Genomic DNA, 25136 nt, shown 5'->3' with positions numbered 1-25136 from the left:
GTACTTGGGCCGGCCCATAAGTTGCGTGTTGTTTGCAACGTTGCCTGCTGGGCCGAGTCTTTGTTGGAAAGCCGGTCTATGAGGGATCCCGGGTTTATGAACCTAACACTGGACGTAGGGACGTTTCGTCCGAACCAGTATAAATCCTTATGTCCTCCAAGCATACCATACGGGTCAGACGCGCAAACTAGAAATTTACTAGTCGGTGAATCGAAACACCGACACTGACAAGGACAACAACTAGTCTAGAATCTAGAAGAGGCCAGAAAGATACAAGTAGTATAGCATCAACCAAAAAAATCCTAGGCATCAAGGTGCAGAGTTGACCCCATAATGACATTGTACTCAGCAAGTGTCTTCCCATCGTCAACAAGCTCATTGCCGTCAAAGGTGAGACTCTGGTGGTCGCCGACCATCATTTCCTTGATATCGTCGCCATTGGTGTTCGACGGGTCGACCCCTAGAGTGATCGTCCACAAGCTGCTGTCCGTGAAAGAGGAGCCTGTTGGTCCTGAACCTTCGCCTTCACATTGCCAATCTTGTCAGTAACCTGCACCTTGAACCTGATGATGGACTCGCTGCCGCTAGCGCTGCTAGCGAGTGCCTTCACAGCAATCAGCATGCTGCTGCTGTCAAAGATGATCCTCTGCTGGTCCCGTATCTTCGCCTTGACTTCACCGACTTTGTCCGAGGGCTCGACCTCAAGGGCTATGGTCTTGCCATTGCTGCGCATCTTCACGAAAATCTGCATTATGCTGAAGTCGATGTACAGGGTAGACTCCTTTGGGATCTCATGATAGTAGTATCCAAACGTACGGTCGTCGTTAAGCTTCTTGTTGCCGTCCGCCAAGAAGAGGTTCCGGTGCCGGTCAATCTTTTTCCTGACGTCGCAGATGGTGTCTGATGGATCCACTTGGAGCGCGATGGTCTTGGTCATCAGTGCCCGTGTCTGTACGTAGATAGATCTAGGGGGTGTGCACGTAGAACAGCGACGACCACGCCAGTGAAGGTCCAAGGTGCAAAGACTCCACGAGGTTGTACTCGGAGAGTTTGTGCCCATCCTCAAGCATCATCCAGCGACTGGCAGAGAAGAAATAAAGGCGCTGCACCTCAAGGAAAGCCCACCGACTCCTCAACCTTGGCCTTGAGGATGTCAACCGTCAACTGTGTCAGAAGAGGGCTCAACTTCGATGGTGACTGTTTTGCCAGTCATGGTCCGTCTCACGAAGATCTGCATCGTCTAAACACAGCATGCACACAATAATGATTTTAGTATATCAGATGGCATCGGCGTGAGCTTGGGGCATACGGGGGCTCAAAGGATCCGAGTGCAGAATGCGGAGACCGGGTTAAAACACTTAAAAGGATCACCTCGTCGTCGTCGTCGGCGGCGGCGGCGGCGCTACCACGATAACGTCGTGTCCTGGGAGCTACGTCGTCGCGAACAGATTGCAATAGCAAAGCACAGAGAAAGCTTTCATAACATATAACCAATATACGGCTCGGCCCAACTCAAAGTGAATGTATTGCTCAAGGCCCACGCCACTGGCGCTGCGCTTTCATGGGCCGAACTGATCGCACTTGGGTAGCTAAGCAGGCCCCGCTATGCCTGACCTGATCCAGGTGAGGGGTGAGCCGCCGCTGCTTTTGATCCGTTTCGGCTTGTTTTCGTTTTCGTTTTTCTCTCTCTCTCTTTTCAAATTCTTATCGGCAGCCATCATCATGATACTTTATGATTTTATATATCCACATGTTGATTCTCACGAAAATACTCTTTTGTTCTTTATAAGTTCATGTATTTCCATTATTTTTTCTTCCTAAATTAAAGACTACATGTTTAGGGTCCACCAAACTAAGATCTATAGATATTTATAATTATTGTAAAAAGATTTATTTTTTCATAGCACGTCTCGTAAGGATTAGCAGCATGCGGTAGCCCATTGCGGTACCTTCTTTAACTCTGGCATAAGTGCTCTCGTCTCCGTCACTATCGTCGCCACTGGTACCATCCCATTTCGCATCTCCCAGCGCCCTGCCTCACCGCTGCCTCAACCGAAACAACCGTAGTCCACCGGTCTCCCTATAGACCACTTTTACAAATAGGCCACATTTGAATCCTTAGAATTGAATTCATTTTAATAATTATAATTTAGACACATATTAACTAAGCTAGTATGGTTGTACATGAATTATATTGGTATATTATTGTTGGATATATGAGACAGATACTTATGTGTTACATTTCTACTGTAGGGGAGTGTGTTGAAGAGCGTGTTATAACTTATAAGTTGCAAAGTAGAAATATAGAACGGTGATATATAGAATTAATTTCTATCCCTCACCATATGAATTTGAGATAGACTTATATGTGAACTTGAAAAGTGGTGAAATGTCAAATTCCAAGCCAAATAGTTTAATTTATTAAATAGATTTTAATTTCTCCAAATGAAAGGATCCAAACAGCCCCTTATAGAGAACATAATTACCCACAAACCCCAACTTCAAAACCTAACCACTAACCTTTGCTCGGGGTTGTTAGACTTCATTAGAGGAGTAGATGTTATTGGATTTGCATGAAGTCTCCGGAGAAGATTTTGGCGATCATGGATTATTTTGGGGAGGGCGTGGTTTAACTGATCGACGGATAGGAGGGAGGTCGCATGGATTAGAAGATGAACTTGACCATGATTACTAACAAAGGCAAGTCTGTGTGGTTCGCGCAACGAACACATGGTTATTGGTTTTCAAAAAGCCTTGGTGTAAAACTATTTGGCTTCTCGAAAGGTGATAAACATAATAATTTTTAAAGGAGAAACTGATCTAAAGTTCTACAATTTAACTTGTTATTAAAGTTATGGCTGCCCGTATCTTCTCATAATTAAATCCCATGAAGCGTTGGTGCCGTATTTTTTTCAGATTAAATCCCATGAAGTTTGAAGAAACAAATAGTAGTAGTAACATGTACAACGTGTGATTTGTACTTGAACAAAACAAAGCCTTCATTGGGTTTTAGGCGTCGTTCGCCTGGTAAGAAAACTAGCCGGAATTCACTGTTTACGGTTGGTTTACACTGTTCACACTCTCATAAATTCCTTCAGATTTATCCAGATCAAGGTTTTCAATTTCGGTATTGCAAAAATTTCGGCCACCACCGAAACTACCGAATTTCGCGAAATTCGGCCGAAATTTCGGCGAATTTTTTTTAGAGATTAGCACATGAAGTATGCTTTTTCTAAAAAAAACATTTAAATCTAAATAAATATTAGTATGATTTATGACTACACATCTATTGAATACAAAAATATGCAATATAAACAATAAAAAATTGAGTCTAAAGTTATATAACACATGTATTAGTGTATTACAAAATTTCGGATTTTTCTTTCGACCATCACCGAAATTACCGAATTTCGCGAAATTTCGCCGAAATTTTGAACCCTCATCCAGATTCCTCCCAGCGAACAAGGCCTTAGGTACAAGACACATATTTGCATCCCAGTGAGCTTTGGCCTTCAGAAGACTGACGAAATGCCTGGTGGCGCAATCAGCATTAAGGTCCAGCACCATTAGCGTTTCAAGCACGGCCATCGATCGGTCGTTCGTCAACGCCCGTTGACTGACTTGTGGGCCACCCCACCACAACTCCCCTTTCCTGAACAAGATTATCCGGTAAGCACGCGCTTCGAACTTTCTAGCAGCACATCGACGTGGGTGACCCGGCCTTTGTCCAATCACATCGCTCCACGTGTCCCCCATTCAGGGCGCACACGAGATCCCAGCCCTTGGAGCACGCAGATCTCCCCATCGGACGGCAGAGGCCCTCCCCCCCCGCTCACGCACCACGTCAAGTCCGCTGGCGTCGCCCAGTGAAAAACCGCCACGTGGACTAGATCCAATCGGCACCGTCCGCTCGTCCACGTGGCCGGATCGCACCCGCGTGGACCGGGCGCACGGGTCTCCTGGCCCCGGTCCGTTTTAAAGGGCCTTTCGTCTCCGGCGCAGAGCGCGACGAACTCATCACTGGTGTCGGGTGGTGCTCCGTCGAGTGAAGCGAAGCGAGGCGAGACGACGATGCGCAAGTGGGCGCTCTCCTCCGCGCTGCTCCTCCTCTTCCTCCTCACCACCCTCCCCGACCCAGGCATGTCCCCGCGAGCTGGAGATCTCCAGTTTTTTTCCCGTTGTTTTTGTGGTTTGTCGATCCCGCGGATGACGTGGCGATTGGTGGCAGATTCCGTCTCGCCCGATCACTAATTAGCTCCGACCGTCAGCTCATGTTAGTTTTGCGCAGTGTTTCCTGTCCCGTTTGTCTGCATGTGAGCACCCCCTGTGATGGATCGTGCGGTAAATTTCCGGCCGGAAGGAGTCGGTCGTAGCTGCTGCTAGATTCGTTGAAGCAGAGGATGGTGGCACTAGATGCGATCTCCGCTATAAATTTCTATTCCAATTTGTTGTCAGATCTCGCGTTTAGAATTGCCGCTAGATGGGGAAGTGAGCTCCTGCTCTCTTCGATCCAATGTAATGGCAGGGTTTGTTTCGAGTTCGAGATTGGCAGATTGCTGACTAGGTCTCAGATCCGTCAGGGTGCTCTTTACATTTTCTTTCTCTGGTGATGAACATGTGGTTTGTTCCGTTTGGGAGTTTAATGGGGTTTAGACCTGTAACTTCATCCATTTTTAGCTGTTACCTACCTGGATCTTATCTGTGGGGTAAATGTACTGCTCATTTGGCTGATTAAGTGCTCTAGTATATCATACTATTCTTAGTAAATTTGAGGACTCTGCACATGTCCCTACTATCATACTACTCTCGGTGAATTAAAAGGACCTTGCATAATGTCAAAAAAAGAAAAAGGACCTTGTCGTCTAGAGGCAGCTCTGGTTTCCATTTACTGTGCTGTACATGCATGCCAAAAGCTAAGAAGCTACAAGTGAATGCTTGTGGAATTTCATTCTTGTTCTGATCCTGCCTATACTGCAGCTAAGAAGCTACAAGTGAATGCTGAGGAGAGCAGCGATGACTTAGCTAACCCACCGAAGGTAGAGGAGAAGCTTGGTGCTGTCCCTCATGGCCTGTCCACTGACTCTGACGTTGCCCAGAGGTGCGCACGGCCTTCTGATCAGTGCTGATTATTACCGCTTTGTCATGTATTGATACTTTTATGAACAATATGGTTTTGTTGTGTGCAGGGAAGCCGAGTCTATCTCTAGGAAGACTCTCAGGAGCTCAGCCGAGAAGTTTGAGTTCCAAGCTGAGGTGTCCAGACTCATGGACATCATCATTAACTCACTCTACAGCAACAAGGATATCTACCTGAGGGAGCTCATCTCCAATGCCTCTGATGTATGTATTGCATCTGATCCCTGTGTTTACTCTGCATTGTGGATGCTCGAAACTAACACTGGTGTTCTGCATGTCTGTAGGCGTTGGATAAGATTAGGTTCCTTTCCCTTACTGATAAGGAGGTTCTGGGTGAAGGTGACACTGCAAAGCTTGAGATTCAGGTATGTGAGATTTCAGTGTCGAGAGCCTTTTTTTTTGTTTGGCATCATATCTTGCTTTAGAATTGGACCTTAAGGCAGGCCTATGCTAATGCAGATTAAGTTGGACAAAGAGAAGAAGATCCTCTCCATTCGGGATAGGGGTATTGGTATGACCAAGGAAGATCTTATTAAGAACCTCGGAACCATTGCTAAGTCTGGAACTTCAGGTACTGTTCTTTCATCTTTCCGCCTGATTACTGCAATCCAATATTTGTTAAATATATGTTTTCAAAAAAATATTTGTTAAATATAATAGGATTATGCTCTCAAATAATTTGAATTATTTGCAACTTCTGCAGCTTTTATGGAAAAGATGCAGTCTGGAGGTGACCTCAATCTTATTGGACAGTTTGGTGTTGGTTTCTACTCTGTGTACTTGGTTGCTGACTATGTCGAAGTGGTCAGCAAACACAATGATGATAAACAGTAAGATATTTCTGTCTGGTTTTTTATTCATGTCTTGATTTACCTATGTGGTTGCCTAATGTTATTACGGTGTTGTACTCTTTTAGATATGTGTGGGAATCAAAAGCTGATGGATCATTTGCTATCTCTGAGGATACATGGAATGAGCCCCTTGGCCGTGGAACTGAGATAAGATTACATCTGCGAGATGAGGCCAAGGAGTACTTGGAAGAGGATAAGCTAAAGGTATCAACACATTCATTTGTCTTTTATTTGGGTTAATTGGCTTCTGCCGCAAAATATACAATGGGTACTGATGTAGTTTTTAGCTTGTATCTGCATCTCAAGTTGAAGTCCAACAGTGTTATCTGAAATCAACATATTTTGTTAGACTTGGACATGACCCCAACGGTGCTAACTAGGAATTTGAATTAGATCTTTTCAGAAGTCGAGTGGTCAATATGTTTCGGTTTTACAGCAATGGCAGATTGCTTAGCAACTGTCTCTGCCAATAAAAAGGGCAGACCCAGTGCCGGAGGCTCCCACATGAGTGGGGTCTGGGGAAGGGAAAAACCGAAGCAAGCCTTCCCCCGCAAAATCTGCGGAGAGGCTGCTTCGAACCCGCGACCTGATGACTCAGTGAAACAGCTCTCACAACTGGCTCTGGCAATAATTTTCCATTTTCATTGAGTGCATTCATTAATAAAAAAAAGGACGTACCCAGCGCAGAAAGCTCCCGCTCTGTGCGGGGTCTGGGGAAGGGTGTCAGTGGCAAGCCTTACCCTCGCCTAACTGTGTGATGGCAAGCCTTACCCTCGGCCTAACTGTGTGAGAGCAAGTGAAACATATAGGAGTACCTGTTTTTCATGTCCACTACTTGGGTTGGACACATTATAATGAAACACATCCCTTATAGACCTTATAAGACAAGTATATCTGTTTGTGCATCTGTGGTTACAAGTGTTTAATTGGAATTCTCTTTTATGCAGGATTTGGTGAAGAAGTACTCTGAGTTCATCAACTTCCCTATATATTTGTGGTCAACCAAGGAGGTTGATGTTGAAGTGCCAGCTGATGAGGGTGAGACAAGTGATGAAGAGGATTCAAGTAAGTCTTTAGTGAAGTTGTTTATTCTCCTGAGATGGTAGTTATGTGTGTTGGTGCTAACGCATCATGTGTTTCTTAACAGCCCCAGAAACTACAGAGGAAGAGACAGAAGAAGATGAAGAGAAAGAGAAAAAGCCCAAGACGAAGACAATAAAGGAGACTACTTCTGAATGGGAACTTCTGAATGATGTGAAGGCTGTATGGCTTCGCAGCCCAAAGGAGGTTACTGATGAAGAGTACTCAAAGTTTTACCACTCACTAGCGAAGGTAAATACTGTAGCGATGACTTAGTAGTACTTAATGATTTTTTTTGCCAAAGAAAGCTTTGTTTGTGGGTCTTGTTGACAAAACATTTGTATAACTTAACAATTCTTTTTCAGGACTTCGGTGATGACAAGCCTATGGGTTGGAGCCACTTCACTGCTGAAGGAGATATTGAGTTCAAAGCTTTGCTGTTCATTCCTCCGAAGGCTCCACATGATCTCTATGAGAGTTACTACAACAGTAACAAGTCAAACCTCAAGCTGTATGTTAGAAGAGTTTTCATCTCTGATGAATTCGATGACCTTCTTCCGAAGTATCTCAGCTTTTTGAGGGTACTGTATTACTATTTCAAGAAACACATATACTATTCAATTCAATCCATTGATATAGCAGACAAAATCTTACAGTAATTTTGTCTTTAGGGTATTGTTGACTCAGACACACTTCCCCTGAATGTGTCACGAGAAATGCTTCAACAACATAGCAGTCTCAAGACCATCAAGAAGAAGCTGATCCGCAAAGCTCTTGATATGATTAGGAAACTTGCTGAAGAAGACCCTGATGAGTACAGCAACAAGGATAAGACAGGTAATGGGGTTTTTCCACAATGAGTGCAAGTCATATACTCACCATTACAGTATTAAAAAATCTTCTGTAATCAGATGAAGAGAAAAGTGAGGTGGAGGAGAAGAAGGGCCAGTACGCCAAGTTCTGGAATGAGTTTGGCAAATCAATCAAGCTGGGTATCATTGAAGACGCAACTAACAGGAACCGCCTTGCAAAGCTTCTTAGATTTGAGAGGTTTGTCCTTTCTTATTCTTTTCCAAACATTGTCTTGAATCGTATGTTTTGGGTAAAAGAAAACTGATCTTATATTTGCTTGCCTCAGTACCAAGTCGGATGGCAAACTTGCCTCCCTTGATGAGTACATTTCAAGGATGAAGCCAGGGCAGAAAGACATCTTCTACATCACGGGAAGCAGCAAAGAGCAGCTGGAGAAGTCTCCATTCCTTGAGAGGCTAACCAAGAAGAACTATGAGGTATGTTGCTGATCTTGATGTAAAATAGTTATTCATTCTGGAATCAAGACTGGGGCACTGTGTCAAATGTTTTGTCCCTTTTAGTTTTGCTTTTTCATTGGGATTTATAGTCTGGGATCTGGATGCAGCTTGTGAACTAAAGCTGCACTTGTTTTGTTTTGCAGGTTATCTTCTTCACTGACCCTGTGGACGAGTACCTGATGCAATACCTGATGGACTACGAGGACAAGAAGTTCCAGAACGTGTCCAAGGAGGGCCTGAAGCTGGGCAAGGACTCGAAGCTCAAGGACCTCAAGGAGTCGTTCAAGGAGCTGACCGACTGGTGGAAGAAGGCCCTTGAGAGCGAGAACGTGGACTCGGTGAAGATCAGCAACCGGCTGCACAACACCCCCTGCGTCGTCGTCACCTCCAAGTACGGGTGGAGCGCCAACATGGAGAAGATCATGCAGGCGCAGACTCTGTCGGACTCAAGCAAGCAGGCGTACATGCGCGGCAAGAGGGTGCTCGAGATCAACCCCAGGCACCCCATCATCAAGGAGCTCCGCGACAAGGTCGTCCAGGACAACGAGGTACCTTACCTTACCTGCACATCCTCGTAAGAGCTTTACATACAAACCATGGGATCATGGGAGGTTGAATTGAAGCTAATTGATCGATGTTAATTCGTTTGTCCGTTGATGCAACTGAAACAACAGAGCGAGGAGCTGAAGCACACGGCGAGGCTGGTGTACCAGACGGCCCTGATGGAGAGCGGCTTCAACCTCCCTGACCCCAAGGAGTTCGCGTCCAGCATCTACAAGTCGGTGCAGAAGAGCCTGGACCTGAGCCCCGACTCCACAGTGGAGGAGGAAGACGAGGCCGAGGAGCAGCCGGAGGTGGAAGAGAAGGAGTCGGCCAAGGAGGAATCGGAGCCGTCCTACGACAAGGACGAGCTGTAGGCGTGGTCTCGTCTTCCGGATTTGTTTGAAGTCTAGCTATAGCTCCCGCTTAGTAGGAAAATATGATATTGGGGAGCTCCACTCAATGCCTGGTGTTTAGGAATGTGATGGTTCTGAGGGACGCCCATTTTTCCCATGCAACGTGATACGGGGTTTTTGTCTGTCTTTGGACCTATATATAAACTTTAGTTCAGCCTAATTAGTGGTTTGAGCTTGCCATCCCACGGAACCGGCTCCATCTGGTGGCGCACCAAATTTATTTATACTCCCTCCGTTCTAATTAAAGTTCTAACTTTTATTCTAAGCTAAACATTTCTCATATCTACAGAAAGATACTAAAAACATGAAGCCATATTAGTTAAATCGTCCTGACATACGATTCATCGTGAGAGGCACTAGTGCCCGGACGTCCGGTGCCCGCAGCGGCGAACCGAAACATGCCCAGCTCCTAGTCAAGCCTGCTCCCCGTCCACCTTTGCTCTGCCCCAAGCGCGCATTCCGCCCTCGTCTCTGCGCACGCCCGTCGCCCTGACCCCCTCGTCTCTCTCTGCGTGCGCAGCACTCTCTCAAGAGCTAGGATGAGCAGCTGAGGATAAGCACGCACCCAGCGTGCCTCAACCGCAGCACTCTTGTTTGCCGGCCCCTAATGCCCCCGTCCGTCAGCCGCGTTGCGTGCCCCATCCGTCGGCCCTCGACCGAATAATATAAAACATTTGCAACATAAATGTAACATAAGACTAAAAACAAATAAAATATTAAAAATATGTTTTTGCAACATATGTGTGAAACACATAAAACATCTAAAATAAAACACTTGTAACTTTTAACATGAAACACTTATTGCAACATAAGGCAAACAATTAAAATATTTAGAACATACTGTTGCAACATATGCAACATCCACATAAAAAATGATTGCAACATAGTCTGGAAAAATAAATAAAATATTTTGAACAAAAGCTTGAACATGCCTCTCATAACACTTGTAACATATGCAACATCCTCCGATCTACTTTTACAACATCAAGATAAAACAATTACAACATAGGCCTCGTTCGCTGGTCTGAAATTTAGCTGAAACTGACTGGTTGTGTGAGAGAGAAACACTGTTCAACTGGTCTCAAAATGGTATTGCTTCTACCGGTGGCGACCGCAAATGTAGAGAGAGCATTTTCTAGTATGGATTTTGTCAAAACCAAGCGGAGAAATAAGATGAGTGATAGTCTTTTGGATGACTGCCTTGTCACGTTCATTGAGAGAGACATTTTGGAAGATGTGAAGGAAGATGATGTAATCAACACTTTCATGGCTGTTAGAAAGCGTAGGCCCAAAAAATAATGCTGTAATCTTATTTGTTATTGAAGCTTGTGTTGTTTATATTCCAAACTATTAGTACGTTGTTTTGGACTATTTGTACTGTAATTTAAGACTTATTATGCCATTTAGTAGTTGTGTACTGAATTGTTGGGCATTTTTTATGAAACTTTACCGAATTGCTAAATGATTTTTACCAGTTTGCATATGAATTTTTTTGGTTCGGCATATCCCATGTAAAAATCCTGGCTCCGCCGTTGATCTGAGGTGCCACGGCACATGCGCTCCCGCGGCCATGGCTGAGTCAGCGGTGTGCACAACGGCGATGGGAAACGGTCGGATGGACGGCAAGAGAGCGAGCGGCATAGGTGTCTGGGACAGGCGCGCGGTGCGGCCGGTGATGGGGCGCAGGGCAGTGTTACCTGGACGCACTGGGGCAGAAGACAACGTCGTAGCCGCTGCCGGCGGCCGCGGAAGCGCAGGTGAAGGTGGACGTGGCGTCGTGGTACGCGTAGCTGTAGGCGGAGGGGCACGCGGGTAGGCCGTGGGCTCGCACGTCCCGGGCGACCCGTACGCGCCGCTGCAGCAGTACTCGGCCGCCGCGAACGCCTCGTACGCGCTCCTGCACGCCACGGCCGGCGCAGCCCCCGAGCCGTTGCCCGCGACGCGGAGCTCCGCGGGGCACGCCGCGTTCAGGTCGGCGGCGCACCCCGTGGGCCGGCAGCTGTTGCTCCCGTTGGCGGCCGGCGACGCCCGCGGCGCAACGAGCATCGGCACGTTGAAGCCGTCCACGAGGCTGACGTCGTAGAAGTCGTCCCCGCCGGAGCCGCCGGCGAGCGTGAGCTCTGCCAGCGGCGCGGCGCCGCGGCCGGAGCACTCGACGGTGCCCGAGCCGCAGTCGGCGGTGGCGCACGCGAAGGCGGGCGTGGAGGTGGTGGTGGCGCAGAGCGTGCGCGCCCAGATGCGGACCGACCACGACACGGCCACGGTGACCGTGGCCGACTGCCCCGGGGCCAGCGCGAAGCCCGTTGTGGACGGCGGCGGCGCGCCGGCGTTTGAGAGGATGCCTGGCCACACCGTGTAGCCGCAGCTGTTGGTGATGGTGAACTTCGCGGCGTCTGCTCCTGGTAATCACAATGCTCTCACTGATCAGTAACACATTGCGACTTGTGAACTTGTCTGAACATCAAGCAACAGGAGCTCAGACGAACGAGCGTAAGAGCAATGGAAAAGTTTGATCGTTGACTCATGGAAGAAGGAAAAAAAACGAGTCCGTCTACTCAATGACCATGTGTTTTATGCAGTTTCAACACGTGAATTTTTTTACACCATAGAATTAAGATCCAACAACCTCCATCCCTCTTCTACATCCAACCTTCTTCTACCTCCAGATAATCACAAATCACAAGATCACAGATCCACATATCACAGGAAATAATTTTTTTCTATGTAAGGATAAGAGGACAAATCGGCCTGCCCACCGTCATCACCACCTGCCTCGCGCTCGAGACCAGGAAGATGGCTGCCAAGAATGCGCTCATCAGGAAGCTGCCTAGTGTCGAGACCCTCGGCTGCACCACCGTCATCTGCTCCGACAAGACTGGGACGCTCACCACGCGCATACCTGACATGACCACGGCTTGGCAGATCTGGCGGATGCAGACAAACTGAGGCAATGATCCGGTGGACTAAAAATCCATATGTTTTTTTTTTGCTAAAACACATATGTGTTGTATAACATTTCTGAAAAAAAAACTCCGTGTAAAGTAACACAAGAAACAATTCGAACTGAAACGGTTCTTTAATTAAAAAAACAAAAAAGAGAAGGGAACAGAAAGTGTAAGCTCTACTGCTACACAAATTTGTTTAAGCATGCTGGGTGGCTTGACTCTGAGAAATTTAGCGGTTACCTTGGAGGAGTACTGTGAAGCAGAAGCAGAGAAGAGGGAGAAGTGCTCGGAGGAGGAGGAGCAAGGGATGAAGAAGACAGGTGCAAAATTTTAGCTTGTTGAGTCATGACATGCATGGATGAATGAGGTAACTGAGATACTACTAACTGGAGCAGAGAATTCAACTTCCATCCAGCAGTATATTAGTATATTAAACAAATTCAAGGAAGGTTCATGCACGCTCCAATTTGGTGCATAAACAAATCCCAGTGTCAGTACAGTTCATGCCTTGCGTTGCAGGAACAGGAGAGACGATGCAGGAATAAGAATGGCCTCTGCGAAACTGGCAGGTAGGCCAGCGAATCATCGCCAGGTCCGCATGTAAAATGTAATGTAAACATGTGGACCTGCAGGCTGCAGATGGCAACGCCATGTGTATTCAGGTCAGGTAAGGTGAGCTGCTCTGCTTGCCGCGATACGAGCTGTTTGTCTGGTCGGAATTCACCTATTCTTCTTGCTCCCCGACGAGATAGACCATCCTCCATCCATGTGGTGTGATGCGATGTCCGTCCGTGACCAGCGGCGGCGCCGTATCATCAGGCGTCGTCATGTGCCCTTGCCGGCGGGCGGCGGCGGTGCGGTGCCTTGCCAAGTTGCCAACCACCAGGAACCAAACGTCTGCAAGGTCCCAAGAACGTGGGAGGGAACTCCCGGAGCATCCAAATTGTCTGTCTGTCTGTTGCGTTGCGGAGCCTGAGCTGAACGTCGTCCGTGGATGCCGATGGTTCAGCAGCTGAGCCATCAGACTGTGATGTTTTCAGCGAAGGAGACCTTTTGTTTTCTCTTCTGAATCCGAGCAGTTTTCGTATCCAAATGCTGAACCTTCTGCAGGTGCTGTGCAGGAATCTTGGTTCTGCTCCAGTGCCTGGATGGTAGGATTGAAGGAGCTGCAGAAGGCAGCCAAGAGAGAAATGACATGGCTGCTAAACTGACAGAGCTGTTAGTTGGCTTGCCCTGTCTTTTATATTGTATTGTACGTATATACACCAAAAACCAGGAGGCTGGATCTGGATCCTTGTCATTGTCAGCACATTCATTCATGATTTGCCGTCTCTTGGATAATTTACCATCCAAGACCAAGGATATGATAAAGGGATGATAAATGTATTATATCTATATTCACATAGATACAATACAACCGCCCATATTTACAAGCCGATCAGGAAGTACACACAAGAGATGATGGAAATGCCTCTCTTGGTGCAATTATTATACAAGACACGAAGAAAGAGAGGTGGCCCCTGATCCCTCGGCCGGCGGCCGGGGCCTTAGCATCCACGGCGGCGGCGGCGACGGCTCAGCGGGCTCTTCTCTCCTCAGTTGTGGCGCCAAAAGGGCGACGAAACCTTGGGCCACGATGAAACTTCCTTTTTTTAGGAAACTCATGGGCCTTGGATCGCTATTCCTACTTTTTTCAGGTAGGCTCCGTTAATGTGGGCCGGTTGATATTGGGCCATCGGTCGCAACTTCCGTCTGGTCCGGCGACGCTCCAGCGGAGGGACCAGTTCTAAGAAAAAAAAAATCTCGGTAACAGTTGGGTTCTGTTGTTTCTCAAAAAAAAAAAAAGTTGGGTTCTGTTTCACTCCACCAAGTGAACTTTCCGCCACGAAGTTGAGTTGAACCTCCCTTAATTCCCAATTTGAAGGTGTTCAAACATATCGGTTTAGTATGTCCTTACTACTCTTATCCGATGCTCTGTATATGAGATTGAACATTTCCCAAAATGGTCAAACTAGGTAGAAAATTTGTTACCAATTTCATATTTTTCTGATTTCATTAACATAAATTACTTATGAATTTTATATAGCAAACCAGATTTTATTTTTTTACAAATACAAAACCATCTTTAAAACCAGTAAAAAGGATTAATTTGTCTGGCTCTGACTGTTGGAGCGTGTCTTTTACATGTTTTTTTCCCACAAACATATCCTTGTGACACGTGTTTCATTAAGTAGAAGTAGAGTGCCAAGGTTACAACACTACTCGGTAATCCTTGGACTACTGAGGAAGGACGGAACCTAGATGAAAGAAAAACGAAAAATGATCAAGGTTGAAAAATAACGGCCTGTTGTGCAGGTTATTTATTTATGTTCTTGTTTTCGACGTTAAATGGTCAAAGAAACGGTAGTTCCGTATTATCATTACAAGTATGGGCAAATGATGAATGAATGTGCTGACGATGGCAGGGCAAGCCAACTAACAGCTGTGTCAGTTTACCAGCCATGCCCTTTATCTGTTGGCCGCATTCTGTAGCTTCAATCCTACACGGCTTGCATTTTTCAGACGGAAAAGACAACCTTTCTTCCTCGGAAACATTACAATGTCGGAATGCTGAACGATTGGCGTCGACGCGATGTTCATCTCAGGTTCAGCTCAGCTCAGCACTAGCACAAGCAGTGTCTCTGTGGGATGACGAGGTGTCCAGTCATGTGCCAGCTCTGGCCACCGTCAGAAAGCATATAGGGGCACGCCGGCTTGTAGTTGTGAGCTCCAGAGTCTAGCGCCACCAGCATCTTCCACGGAGCTTTGGGGTCGTCAATGGCGAACTGGGTCCACACCGGCGTGGGGTACTCGTAGCGGCTGTGCGTAACGGCGTGAAACCTCTGGATGTCCTCGTTCTTGTGGATGTCGACGGGGTCGATGTCGAACGAGAAGATGTCGCCGTAGGGCGTGGAGATGGGCTCGACGGACACCGCGGCGAGGTCGGCGGTGACGACGATGCTCCTGCCGTCCAGGCTGAACATGGGGTGGTTGACGTGGCCGGGGCCGGCCACTACGGTGCCACCAGGCCCGCGGGGCACCGGTGGCAGCGCGCTCGTCATCACCCTGACGACGGCCGTGGGGCTCGCCGGGTTCACCAGGTACACGCCGAAGTAGCCGGGGTCGAGGAAGTTGTTGTCCGTCGTCGGTGCGCCGTCCGGCTTGTGGCGCGAGGACGAGAAGACGATCCAGTCGCCGCTGGGGGACCACTGGCAATGGGTGTCGGTCCAGTCGTCGTCGGTCAGCCGTGTCCCCCCGGCCGACTCCCCCACCATGGCGTCCTCCATGATGTACAGGTTCTTTTGCCTGAAACCTCCCGGCGGCGGCGGCGGCGGCACGTCCTTGGTCGACCTGAACATGATCTTGGTCCCCGCCGGGTTGCTCCTCGGGAAGGCGTTGTTGAAGCCTCCCGCGGTGAGCTTCCGGTACTGCGGGTCGTCTCCCGACGCGTCGAAGATGGCGTGGATCTCCAGCCGGCTGTCGGCACTGAACGCCGGGCCGACGCAGACGTACAGCACGTCCTTGTCCGGGTCGTGGTTCCACGCGGTCGAGAAGACACTGTTCGGCCGTCTCCACTGCGAATTTTACCCATATGATCGAATGCATTGACGAACGAGAACGAAATTAAACAGATAGCTACTAGCTCAAATGAAATCAATTGAAAATCTCTGAACTCTGGTGAGAATATCCCCATTCCCATGGACTATACCTCCCAGACGACACGCAGCCCACGTCGTCCGTCGGCGACCCACACGCCCTTGAACTCGTTGTCAACGAAGGCGAGCTTGGAGCCGTCGGAGGAGACGGTGGGGAAGACGCCGGACACCCTGAACACATCCACGTCCTTGTGCGCCAACTGCAGCTTGTCGAAGCTCCTCGCCACGTTGCTTTTCCCAGTCTGGCCGGCCGGGTGTAATAATGCAATGCAAACACTCCATAAGCAACAAGATCATGCAAATTAAACACGTTACTGATTACTGAATCCTGATGATGATCGTCGGTTACATGCTCCAGCAGCCTCTCGGTTGTGGCGCGGTGGTACCCGATGCAGGCGCCGCCATGGAGCACGAAGGGGTTGTAGTGGTCGGCCTTGGGCCACACGACCTGGGTGATCTTCACAGCCGGCTGGTCGCCGGGGGCGGCGAGGTCGAAGACCTCGATGTGGCGGAGCATGTCCGCGTCGCGCGCGCCGCCCATCTGGTTGGTTCTCTGGCGGATGGTGGCCACGGCCACCTTGGTCTCGCTGGTGGCCGCCGGAGTCATGGCGTAGATGTTCTCCGGCGTGACGCGCTCGGTGCGCCCGGCGGCGATGTCGTAGCGGTACACGCCCCAGTGCGGCGTGAGCCTGTCGCTATTCTTGGGGTCGTCTCTCTTGTCCACCGCTCTGTGGAACAAGATGACGTTGTCGCTGCCCCAAGACGGCCAGCCGGAGTCCTGGATGCACCTTGCACGGTCGTCCAGCGGCTTGCCGCCCTGCGCGTTCCGGTCCACGTTCATCAGAATAATGTCGGTCTTGAGGTGCTCGATCTCGCCGCTCCATCCGTTGTCGCTGAAGTTGGCCACGGCCACCCTCTTCCCCGACGGCGACAAGGCGGGGCTCGATCAGATCGTACTCCCCCTCTGGAGTGAGCGTCTCCGTCTCGCCGGTCCTGAGGTTGGTCCGGTACACCACCGTCTAGGGGGTGCGCCGCTTCTCCACCGGCTTCCTGGTGGAGACGTAGACGATGCAAGGGTCGGCGGCGGCGTCGGGAGCCAAGCCGCTGTCCTCCATGCGCACCCCGCCGAAGGCGTCGGCGCCGTAGATGTCGGCCAGGCTCAGCACCTTCACCGCTACCTTGCCGTCGAAGCGCAGAGTCACGTGCAGCGTCTCCAGGCCCTCCTCCCTCTCCGACACGAAGACGAGGCCGGTGGTGCGGCCCGTGTCCACGTCGTCGGCGGTGGCGCCGCACTCGGCCGCGAGCTCGGGTTTCTTGGCGATGAGCGCCTTCAGAGCCGCCACCGGGATGGGCCGGCCGTTGTGGTTGTAGGAGACGCCGTCGGAGAGGTGCACCTCGTCACTGCCACCACCGGTAGGCGGGATCGGGCACGAGGAGATGTCCCACTGACATGGCGGCCTGTACGAGGCGAAGGCAGCGATGCTGCCGCGGCTCATTCCGGCGGCCGGTCGACAACTCGACACTCGACACAAGCAGGGATTGTTCTATCTCTAGATGGAAAGCACTGTATGCTTCTAAGTTCTATAACTGGACGGTTTCAAGTGTGTGCTGCTGTGCCGGCGTGCTGTACTACCAGTGCTAGCTTCCATGCAACTATGGAAGAGCAACACTTCAATAACCGTTTTTTTTTTAAATAATATTTTTTCAACGAATAATTACAAAGATAGCATCCGAAATGTGGGAATTGTATCCTGTCGGCTTCTGGATAGCAGCCGACAGGTATCCTATCAGCATCCCAACCAGGCCAAAGCAGTGTAACCATATCGGGTCGAATTGCCCTGTCGGCCTCTGGATAGCCGATATGTTCTATCGGTCAACCGTGAGCCGACAGGTTGCACGCCTCTCTTCTTCCCTCGCTCGCCGCTCCTTCTCTCTCTCCCAGCTGCGCTGTCGCCCACCGCCGCGCGGCCGGGCCGCCCTCGCCGGCGACCGTAGGATCCAGCGGTGGGCTTGACGCAGGCACCGGCCTCGCCGCATCCGGTCGACTTTCGCGTTAAGTGCCTCCACCTCCTTGCACGCGGATGCCGTGTCCGGCCCTGGTGGCATCGATCGCTTCGTCGACTCTTGTTCTCCTCGGCGACGGCGCGCAGATGCGACGGCTAGCCTTGCCGGCGGCTGCACGCGGAACAAGGACGGAGGCGGCGGCGGCGCTTGAGGCGCCGCTAGGCCTGGGGCGGAAGCGCCGGCACGTAACGCGCTCCACCGATGGTCGTACTTGCGCACTCCGCCCGCCCTTTTCGGTCCATGCGCCACTTTCATTGGTGGTAAGTTTTGATTTCTTCGTCCTCTTTCTTCTCTCTGCATCGCCTTCAGTTGTCATCTTCCTGTGGGCTAGGTTGCTGCTCACACCGGTGTTCTTTTCACGCATACTCATGTCGATTTAGATGGAGATAGAGCCAGCCACCACTGTCAGTCTCCAATGAATCGACGAGCTCAAACCCCGTATATGTCGTCGTCCTCTACGGTCGGATTCTTTCCTCACATCCAACCACACCAGTCGCGTCCCCGATGGACGGGTGGCCGGTGCCGCACGATCTCCTGCACCGCCAAGCCACAGCAACAAACTCCCGTGCCCTCCTACCGCCCACCCTCTTGGTCACCACGGTGTCTGCGAGTGCCATCTCCGCCTACAAGTGCGGCTCTAATCTGATCTCTCCTCCGAAAGGTAAGCTCAGAAACTTATGGAGTTCCTTCTGATTATTTCAATTGATTGCCTAAGACTGGACTTGGCTGGGAGATCGAACCTGAATGTATCACTCCTCAGTTAAGTACACAATTCTTTTTTCCATCACTGCTTATATATATTCATGGCTCAGCTTTTGTGTCCTAAAACATGGACGATGTGCAGCTAACCAAATTTTATGGTACCTAATCTCATAAATTTTAGGGACACTGATTATTAGTTTTGCCTACACGTCAATTCACAAGCTCTGCCATTTCATCAACCATAGATACCTCATGTTCAGAAAAAAACATTTTTTGTTATTTGTGATCAAAATGTGCTTGGGGAGAGATCAAAAGAGGTCAATTTCAATTTTAGAGTTTGCTACGGCAAGGCAATAGTTTGAACATTATTATTAATTTCATGATGGGATGTTTTAGTTATTTACGAACCCTCTAATTAGCCTCCTGGTCTCCTAATCAACACTTCAGCGGCTATACATTTGTATTTTCCTTTTCTTAATACAAAATTGTAAGATTACGTATGTAACACGGAGATGCTAATAAAATGGTAATGTGTTATGTGCCTATGAGGTCAACAATGATACATCTGCCAATTGTATTTATAGATCTTAGAAGTGATGGTGTGCTGCTGCTTCTACGAGGAGGTTCAACTCACTCAATGGTAATTTACAGCTATACCTACCCCAACTTTTGAAATATCCTTCCATATGTAAATTATGCACTTTTGTACTCACTAATTTATATGTTTCCTTTCTTTATGTTGTTTTTCCCTCATAGCCATAGCTGTAAAAAAAGAAATGTATTCATGCTCTGTATTAGTCTACAGAAAGGAGCATGCTACAAAAAAATAAATCAATAAATAAAGGAAGAAACGAAGACAACTTGATAGTTTGTAACACCTAAAGTAACTAATTTGTTAGCAGATATAGCATAATATGACTAATAAGATTTGATAGTTTATTGTTAGGCAAAAAATACATACATATATATATATATATATAGGGAGACGCTATTCAGTAGCCGGCTATAAAATAAGTTATTCTGTAGCCACCTCCATTTACTATAATTTTATATACTAATTTACGATAATGTCAATACATATTTACGATAGTTGGGTTACTATAACACATGGGGATATTTACCATAACGTTATATTAAACCACTTAGTAAGAAGTTACTATAATCTCGTAAATTAACATAGTAATTATCGTAACTCAAAGTGGCTACAGAATAAGTTATTCTACTGTAATTATATATATATATATATATATATATATATATATATATATATATATATATATATATATATATATATATATATATATATATATATATATATATATACATGGTATCTTGGCCTTCCATCTCTATGCCACTCTTCAAACTGGTTTGATATTATGTCCTTCCTCTCCTCACCTAGCATGGCTTATGTAATTTATTTGACGAGCTGCAGTTCTGAAGCATGTTATTTCCTCACAGCTTATGTATTTATGCTGCTTCTTACATGAATACATTTTCTGAGAGCACATAGAGTGCAGTGGATAAAACAAGTTTATGATCTCTCTGATCATGATTTCATTTGATAATTTGCTTAATAGTATCACTTCATATCTGACAAACCTGCATGTATGTGATGCTCTGTTTATGCCTCATCTTACCAAACTACCATTCCTATGTGAAAACATATATTGGAACGATCTCTCATGTATATGCAAAGATGAATAATAAGAACAGAGAAGTGAAGACAACGGGGTGATCATGAGTTTCCAATGTTATTGGGTTATTATGACAACTTTTATTGCATCCTAGGTTAACACAAAATATATCGAAGCATCTTTCTTGTGTGTTTTTAGATCATAGCTTAATAATAAGAGCATAGGACTAAATAGTGATTGGCTTAATGTTAAGAGCAGAGGACTAAAGACAGTAGACTGATGAGTTTTGATATGTTATCTGAATATTATGGCAGCATTTGCTATGCGCTGGGTGAATTTTATGATTACATAATTCATGGTTCTGCAGATTTTATACAGATAAGTTAACTCAAGAGTCTAATTTTGGTCTCCATGCTGCTTCAAATAGTCTTCCTATTTTACAGTCTCAGTTTTCCAAGATTTCCATACTGCAGGTGCTACATCCCCATATTCAAATTTCCCTTTTTGCATACAATAATGTCCGGCTTATATACATATGCAGGTTATATATATCTGTATGGTACTTCCTATCAATAATACACAGTTTTTATTATGCTATAGTTCATACCTTTATAAGTGGCGATGGAGCCATCATCTAAGGAGCTGAGGCACTTCCTATTCTGCCGACCCAGTGATATTGCAATGCTTCTGTGTCCCCCTACTCCCTGCCCATCCAAGTATGTGATGTGCCTATGCTTAGTTCCTATCTTTTTAATAATATGACAATGGTCTGTTCCTTGCAGCCTCTTTTGCGATACGGCACTCATATGAGCTTGCATATTGCACTCTCTGGTCAAGCGATAAGGTTAGTTTACTAATGTAAAGGTTTTTTTAGAACACGCTTAGCGTGTATTTCATTAAGAGAAGTGGGGGTTACAAACGACACACACCGATCGACCAGAGCTCGCCGCCGAGAGGTCAGCCAAGACTCTTACGGTGAACCCGAAAAGAAAAAAGAGGACCCAGGCACTTAGGCTTTGATAACTTATTCTTTGCTGCTCACATTTTCATTTTCGCAAGTAATATATGTGCACAGTTGCCATAAACTTGCATAAGTGATTGGACGTGGTCCTCCTGTGCTTTTCCATTTTCGCAAGTAATATATGTGTACAATTGCCATAAACTTGCATAAATGATTTGCACGCGGTCCTCCTGTGCTTAATATCTAAATATTTCACCTTCACATTTATTCCCATTACAGATGGAGATTTCCTTGAACCACCAATTGGGTAAGCAACCTACACCTGTCGACAAACTGCAAGGCTGCCATTCTCATGCATGGTCAAACCATACCAATGCTTCTGGATTAGCTAATGTTTGCTCTGCTTACATTATTCAGGCCTGTCATAGTAGTTGGCACTATGACTGGTGTAAATGTGTAGCCATAATGCCGCTATACATATGTGTTGTTCAATTATGAAACCATGTGAACCTGCTTTGAGCCTTCGACAAGCAGCATCACATAATGAGTTTAAGGGCTTCTTATGGTTATCGTGTGAAATTGCTTTTGCCGCACATCTAATGTTCTGATTCAGCTGGATAGGTTTGCTTTCATGCCAATTATTGCCATCCCCTTAGTGGATGGTCTTTATGTTTGACAATCACATGAATTGAGTGTGCTATATATGACGCTAGCATCTTATGGCCCCGTTCGCTGGTCTGAAACTTGGCTGAAACTGGCTGAAAAATACTGTTCCGGCTGAATTGTTGTGAGAGAAAAACATTGTTCCGGCTGAAAAAAGAAGCCGAACAAGCCGAATATGGAGTAAGCAGAACAAGCCGAATATGGGATAAGCCGAATATGTCCTCAACATTTGTAGTTGCGTGTACAGAACTTATTTTCTGTTCTCAAATACACTAAGACGACGTTCTTCAACTACAAATGGTACATACCTATCTTTTTTCATGACATACAACAAAACATTTCTGTCACACACCACCAATTGAGTATGGCCTACGGGCACCGCGAAGCGCGCCTACCTCCCTAGTATATATATGTGCAGCCTTACTGGTGCTATCAACACTACTGAAAATAGAATCTTTGTTGAGTGCAAAATGCTTTGCCGAGTGTCAAAAATCGAGCGCTCGGCAAAGAATTGCACTCGATAAAGGATGACCCGCGTAACGGTGTTCGGCCGCGTCCTTTGCTTAGTGCCTGCTGTTAGGCACTTGACAAAGTTTTTTTTATTTTTTTTTGGAAAATACTTTGCCGAGTGCCCCTGACACTGTGCTCGGCAAAGATTCAATTTTTTTTTGAAATGTCTTTGCCGAGTGTCCACTAATTCGGCACTCGGCAAAGATAGAAATTAATTTTTTTAAAAAAATACCTTTGCCGAATGCCTTATTCTTGGCACTCGGTAAAGACCCCCTTTGCCGAGTGCCATGCCCCGGCGTTCGGCAAAGTTTTTTTTTTTGCCTCCAAATTTTTTGTGCATCCCTTTTTAAGTACGATGCTTACAAACCAGGACATCTCTACATGTGTCCTGGTTATCGTATGTACAGATGTCATGGTTTGTAAGCATCGCACATGACAACGTGCATGAAATCTTCTGGAATTTTTATCATAGCCTCCACATACAATATCACGACATATCAATAAATTTCATGATTTTCGGACTTCGTTTGTTTTTTATAGAATTTAAAAACACTTCGCACGCAAGTTCGCGGTCATATTTCGTGAATAAGATGTCCGAAATTTCAGGTCCGTTCCTAGATACGGCCTCACACTACACTCAGTAACATGACTATAATTTTTTGAATCATTAAATTCCATTATTCGTACCACGTGCAGTTCAAATTTATATTTTTTGAAAAAATTCAAGTAAACAAAATAAAGTAACTAAATATACCAAAAAGCCACAAAAAATCTCCAAATTATAACGAGGAGTTCCTGGTACTTAAAAAGGGCTGCACAAAAAATCTGGAGGCCAAAAACAAAAAAACTTTGCCGAGCGTCGGGGCAGGCACTCGGCAAAGGGGGTCTTTGCCGAGTGCCAAGAATAAGACACTCGGCAAAGATATTTTTTTAATTCTTATCTTTGCCGAGTGCCGAATCAGTGAGCACTCGGCAAAGACATTTCAAAAAAAATTTGAATCTTTGCCGAGCGCCGTGTCAGGGACACTCAACAAAGTATTTTCAAAAAAAAACTTTGCCGAGTGCCAGATCTGGGACACTCGGCAAAGATTTTTTTTAAAAAACCTTCTTTGCTGAGTGCCAGGCCAGGTGGCACTCGGCGAAGAGGCGGTTAAAAAAATTAAAAAACCTTTGCCGAGTGCCAGATCGGAGGCACTCGACAAAGAGGGCGGTTAAAAAATTAAAAACCCTTTGCCGAGGGCCAGATCGGGGGCACTCGGCAAAGAGGGGATATAACCCTGCCGGTTGGGCCGGCCCACACCCATGCACGGACGCATGCGCCCCTGCCCGCGTCGCCGCCGCCCGCGCCCGCGCCACCGCGACGCCCATGCGCCTGCGCCCGCACCGCGAGGCCGCACGCGCCGCTCGCTCGCCCGCGCTGCTCGTGCCACCCGGCCGCCCGCGCGCCCGACCGCAGCCCCTCCCCACGCTGCGCTCCGGCGCCTACCCCCGCCCCCGCCCCCGCCAGCCCCTACCCCCGCCCCCGCGTGTGGCCGAGCGTGGCCAGCTCGCCCACGGCGGCGGGTGGAGGAGGGGGGAGGAGGAGGAGGAGAAGGAGGAGGAGGAGGAGGAGGAGATGGCCCTACCCCCGTCCGCGCCCCGTGGACCGCCCGCCCCGACGCCGCCCGCCCCTACCCCCGGCACCCGTCAGGTATGCCCTCTCTCTTGTTGTCGTGGTAGTGATAGTTGTAGTAGTAGTGCTAGTGGTAGTAGTAGTATTAGAATTAGTGGTAAGTGGTGGTAGTAGTAGTAGTAGTGGTAGTAGTAGTAGTAGAACTAGTGGTAGTAGTAGTATTAGAAGTAGTGGTAGTAGTAGTAGTAGAACTAGTGGTAGTAGTAGTAGCAATAGTGGAAGTAGTAGTAGAAGTAGTGGTACTACTTGGATATATTCTTCTGCATGGATTGATATCCAAACTACATGGCTTCTCTTGAGACATATGTGCTTGTCGGCCATCATGTCATTGTTTTTTATAGGTTTTGGAAACCTCATCGTGCAAGGGAGGTTTTGCCGATTTTTTTAAAATGACAGTATTTTATTCCATTTTTGTAGAGAAGAGCCCGTTGGAGCCGAGTCGGAGTTCCCGTCGCCGTGCCGGTCTGCCAGCACCGCGTCGTCTCGCCACTGCACCGACCCGCCACGGCCCCGCTAGCCTGACTCTGCCGCCACCCTAGGTATAACCCCTCTTTCTGTATCATGGTCGTAGATCGCGTAACCCAGTTAGGCGTCTTCCGTTTGAAAGAGATACAGTTGGAGGTATGCAGATCTTTGCATATCTATGACCGTATCTGTTTCGGATTGTCCACGTTTATTGGACAGTCTGCGGATGCGTAGATGGGTTAGTTTCCATGGTCTGCTCGGATCCGAGACAGAGTTTCGGCATCACCTTCCTGTTGTTCTCCGGATACGCACTCTTCTTTGGCAGGACGTGTATCTGGAGAACAGCGGGGAGGTGTACCGAAATTCTGTCTCGGATAGGAGTAGAGTATGAAAACTAACCTCATCTACGCATCCGCGGGTGGGATTAGGACCTATCCTCACCTATTAGATAGTAGGAACACCATGTAGATGTAATTGATGGTTACATTACTC

General features: G+C 47.5%; 1 protein-coding gene and 2 pseudogenes across 1 annotated transcript; 1 reads left to right on the top strand and 2 right to left on the bottom strand.

Moving 5' to 3' along the window:
• The first annotated feature begins 3990 nt into the window (after positions 1–3990).
• LOC136528289 (endoplasmin homolog) lies at positions 3991–9518 on the top strand. The gene is made up of 15 exons (XM_066521231.1): positions 3991–4138; positions 4978–5098; positions 5187–5340; positions 5421–5501; positions 5596–5707; positions 5840–5966; positions 6053–6191; positions 6935–7052; positions 7135–7319; positions 7433–7648; positions 7739–7904; positions 7979–8117; positions 8206–8356; positions 8521–8925; positions 9052–9518. Exons 1-15 carry the CDS (start codon positions 4072–4074, stop codon positions 9292–9294), a joined length of 2424 nt encoding a protein of 807 aa, XP_066377328.1. The 5' UTR covers positions 3991–4071; the 3' UTR covers positions 9295–9518.
• A 1508-nt stretch (positions 9519–11026) lies between these two features.
• LOC136526603 (thaumatin-like protein 1) lies at positions 11027–13107 on the bottom strand (annotated as a pseudogene).
• A 1797-nt stretch (positions 13108–14904) lies between these two features.
• LOC136528291 (uncharacterized) lies at positions 14905–17469 on the bottom strand (annotated as a pseudogene).
• Between the last annotated feature and the right edge of the window lie 7667 nt (positions 17470–25136).

The sequence above is a fragment of the Miscanthus floridulus genome, chromosome 19, assembly GCF_019320115.1.
Source record: "Miscanthus floridulus cultivar M001 chromosome 19, ASM1932011v1, whole genome shotgun sequence".
NCBI lineage: Eukaryota > Viridiplantae > Streptophyta > Magnoliopsida > Poales > Poaceae > Miscanthus > Miscanthus floridulus.
This window is presented reverse-complemented; position numbering and strand designations above follow the sequence as displayed.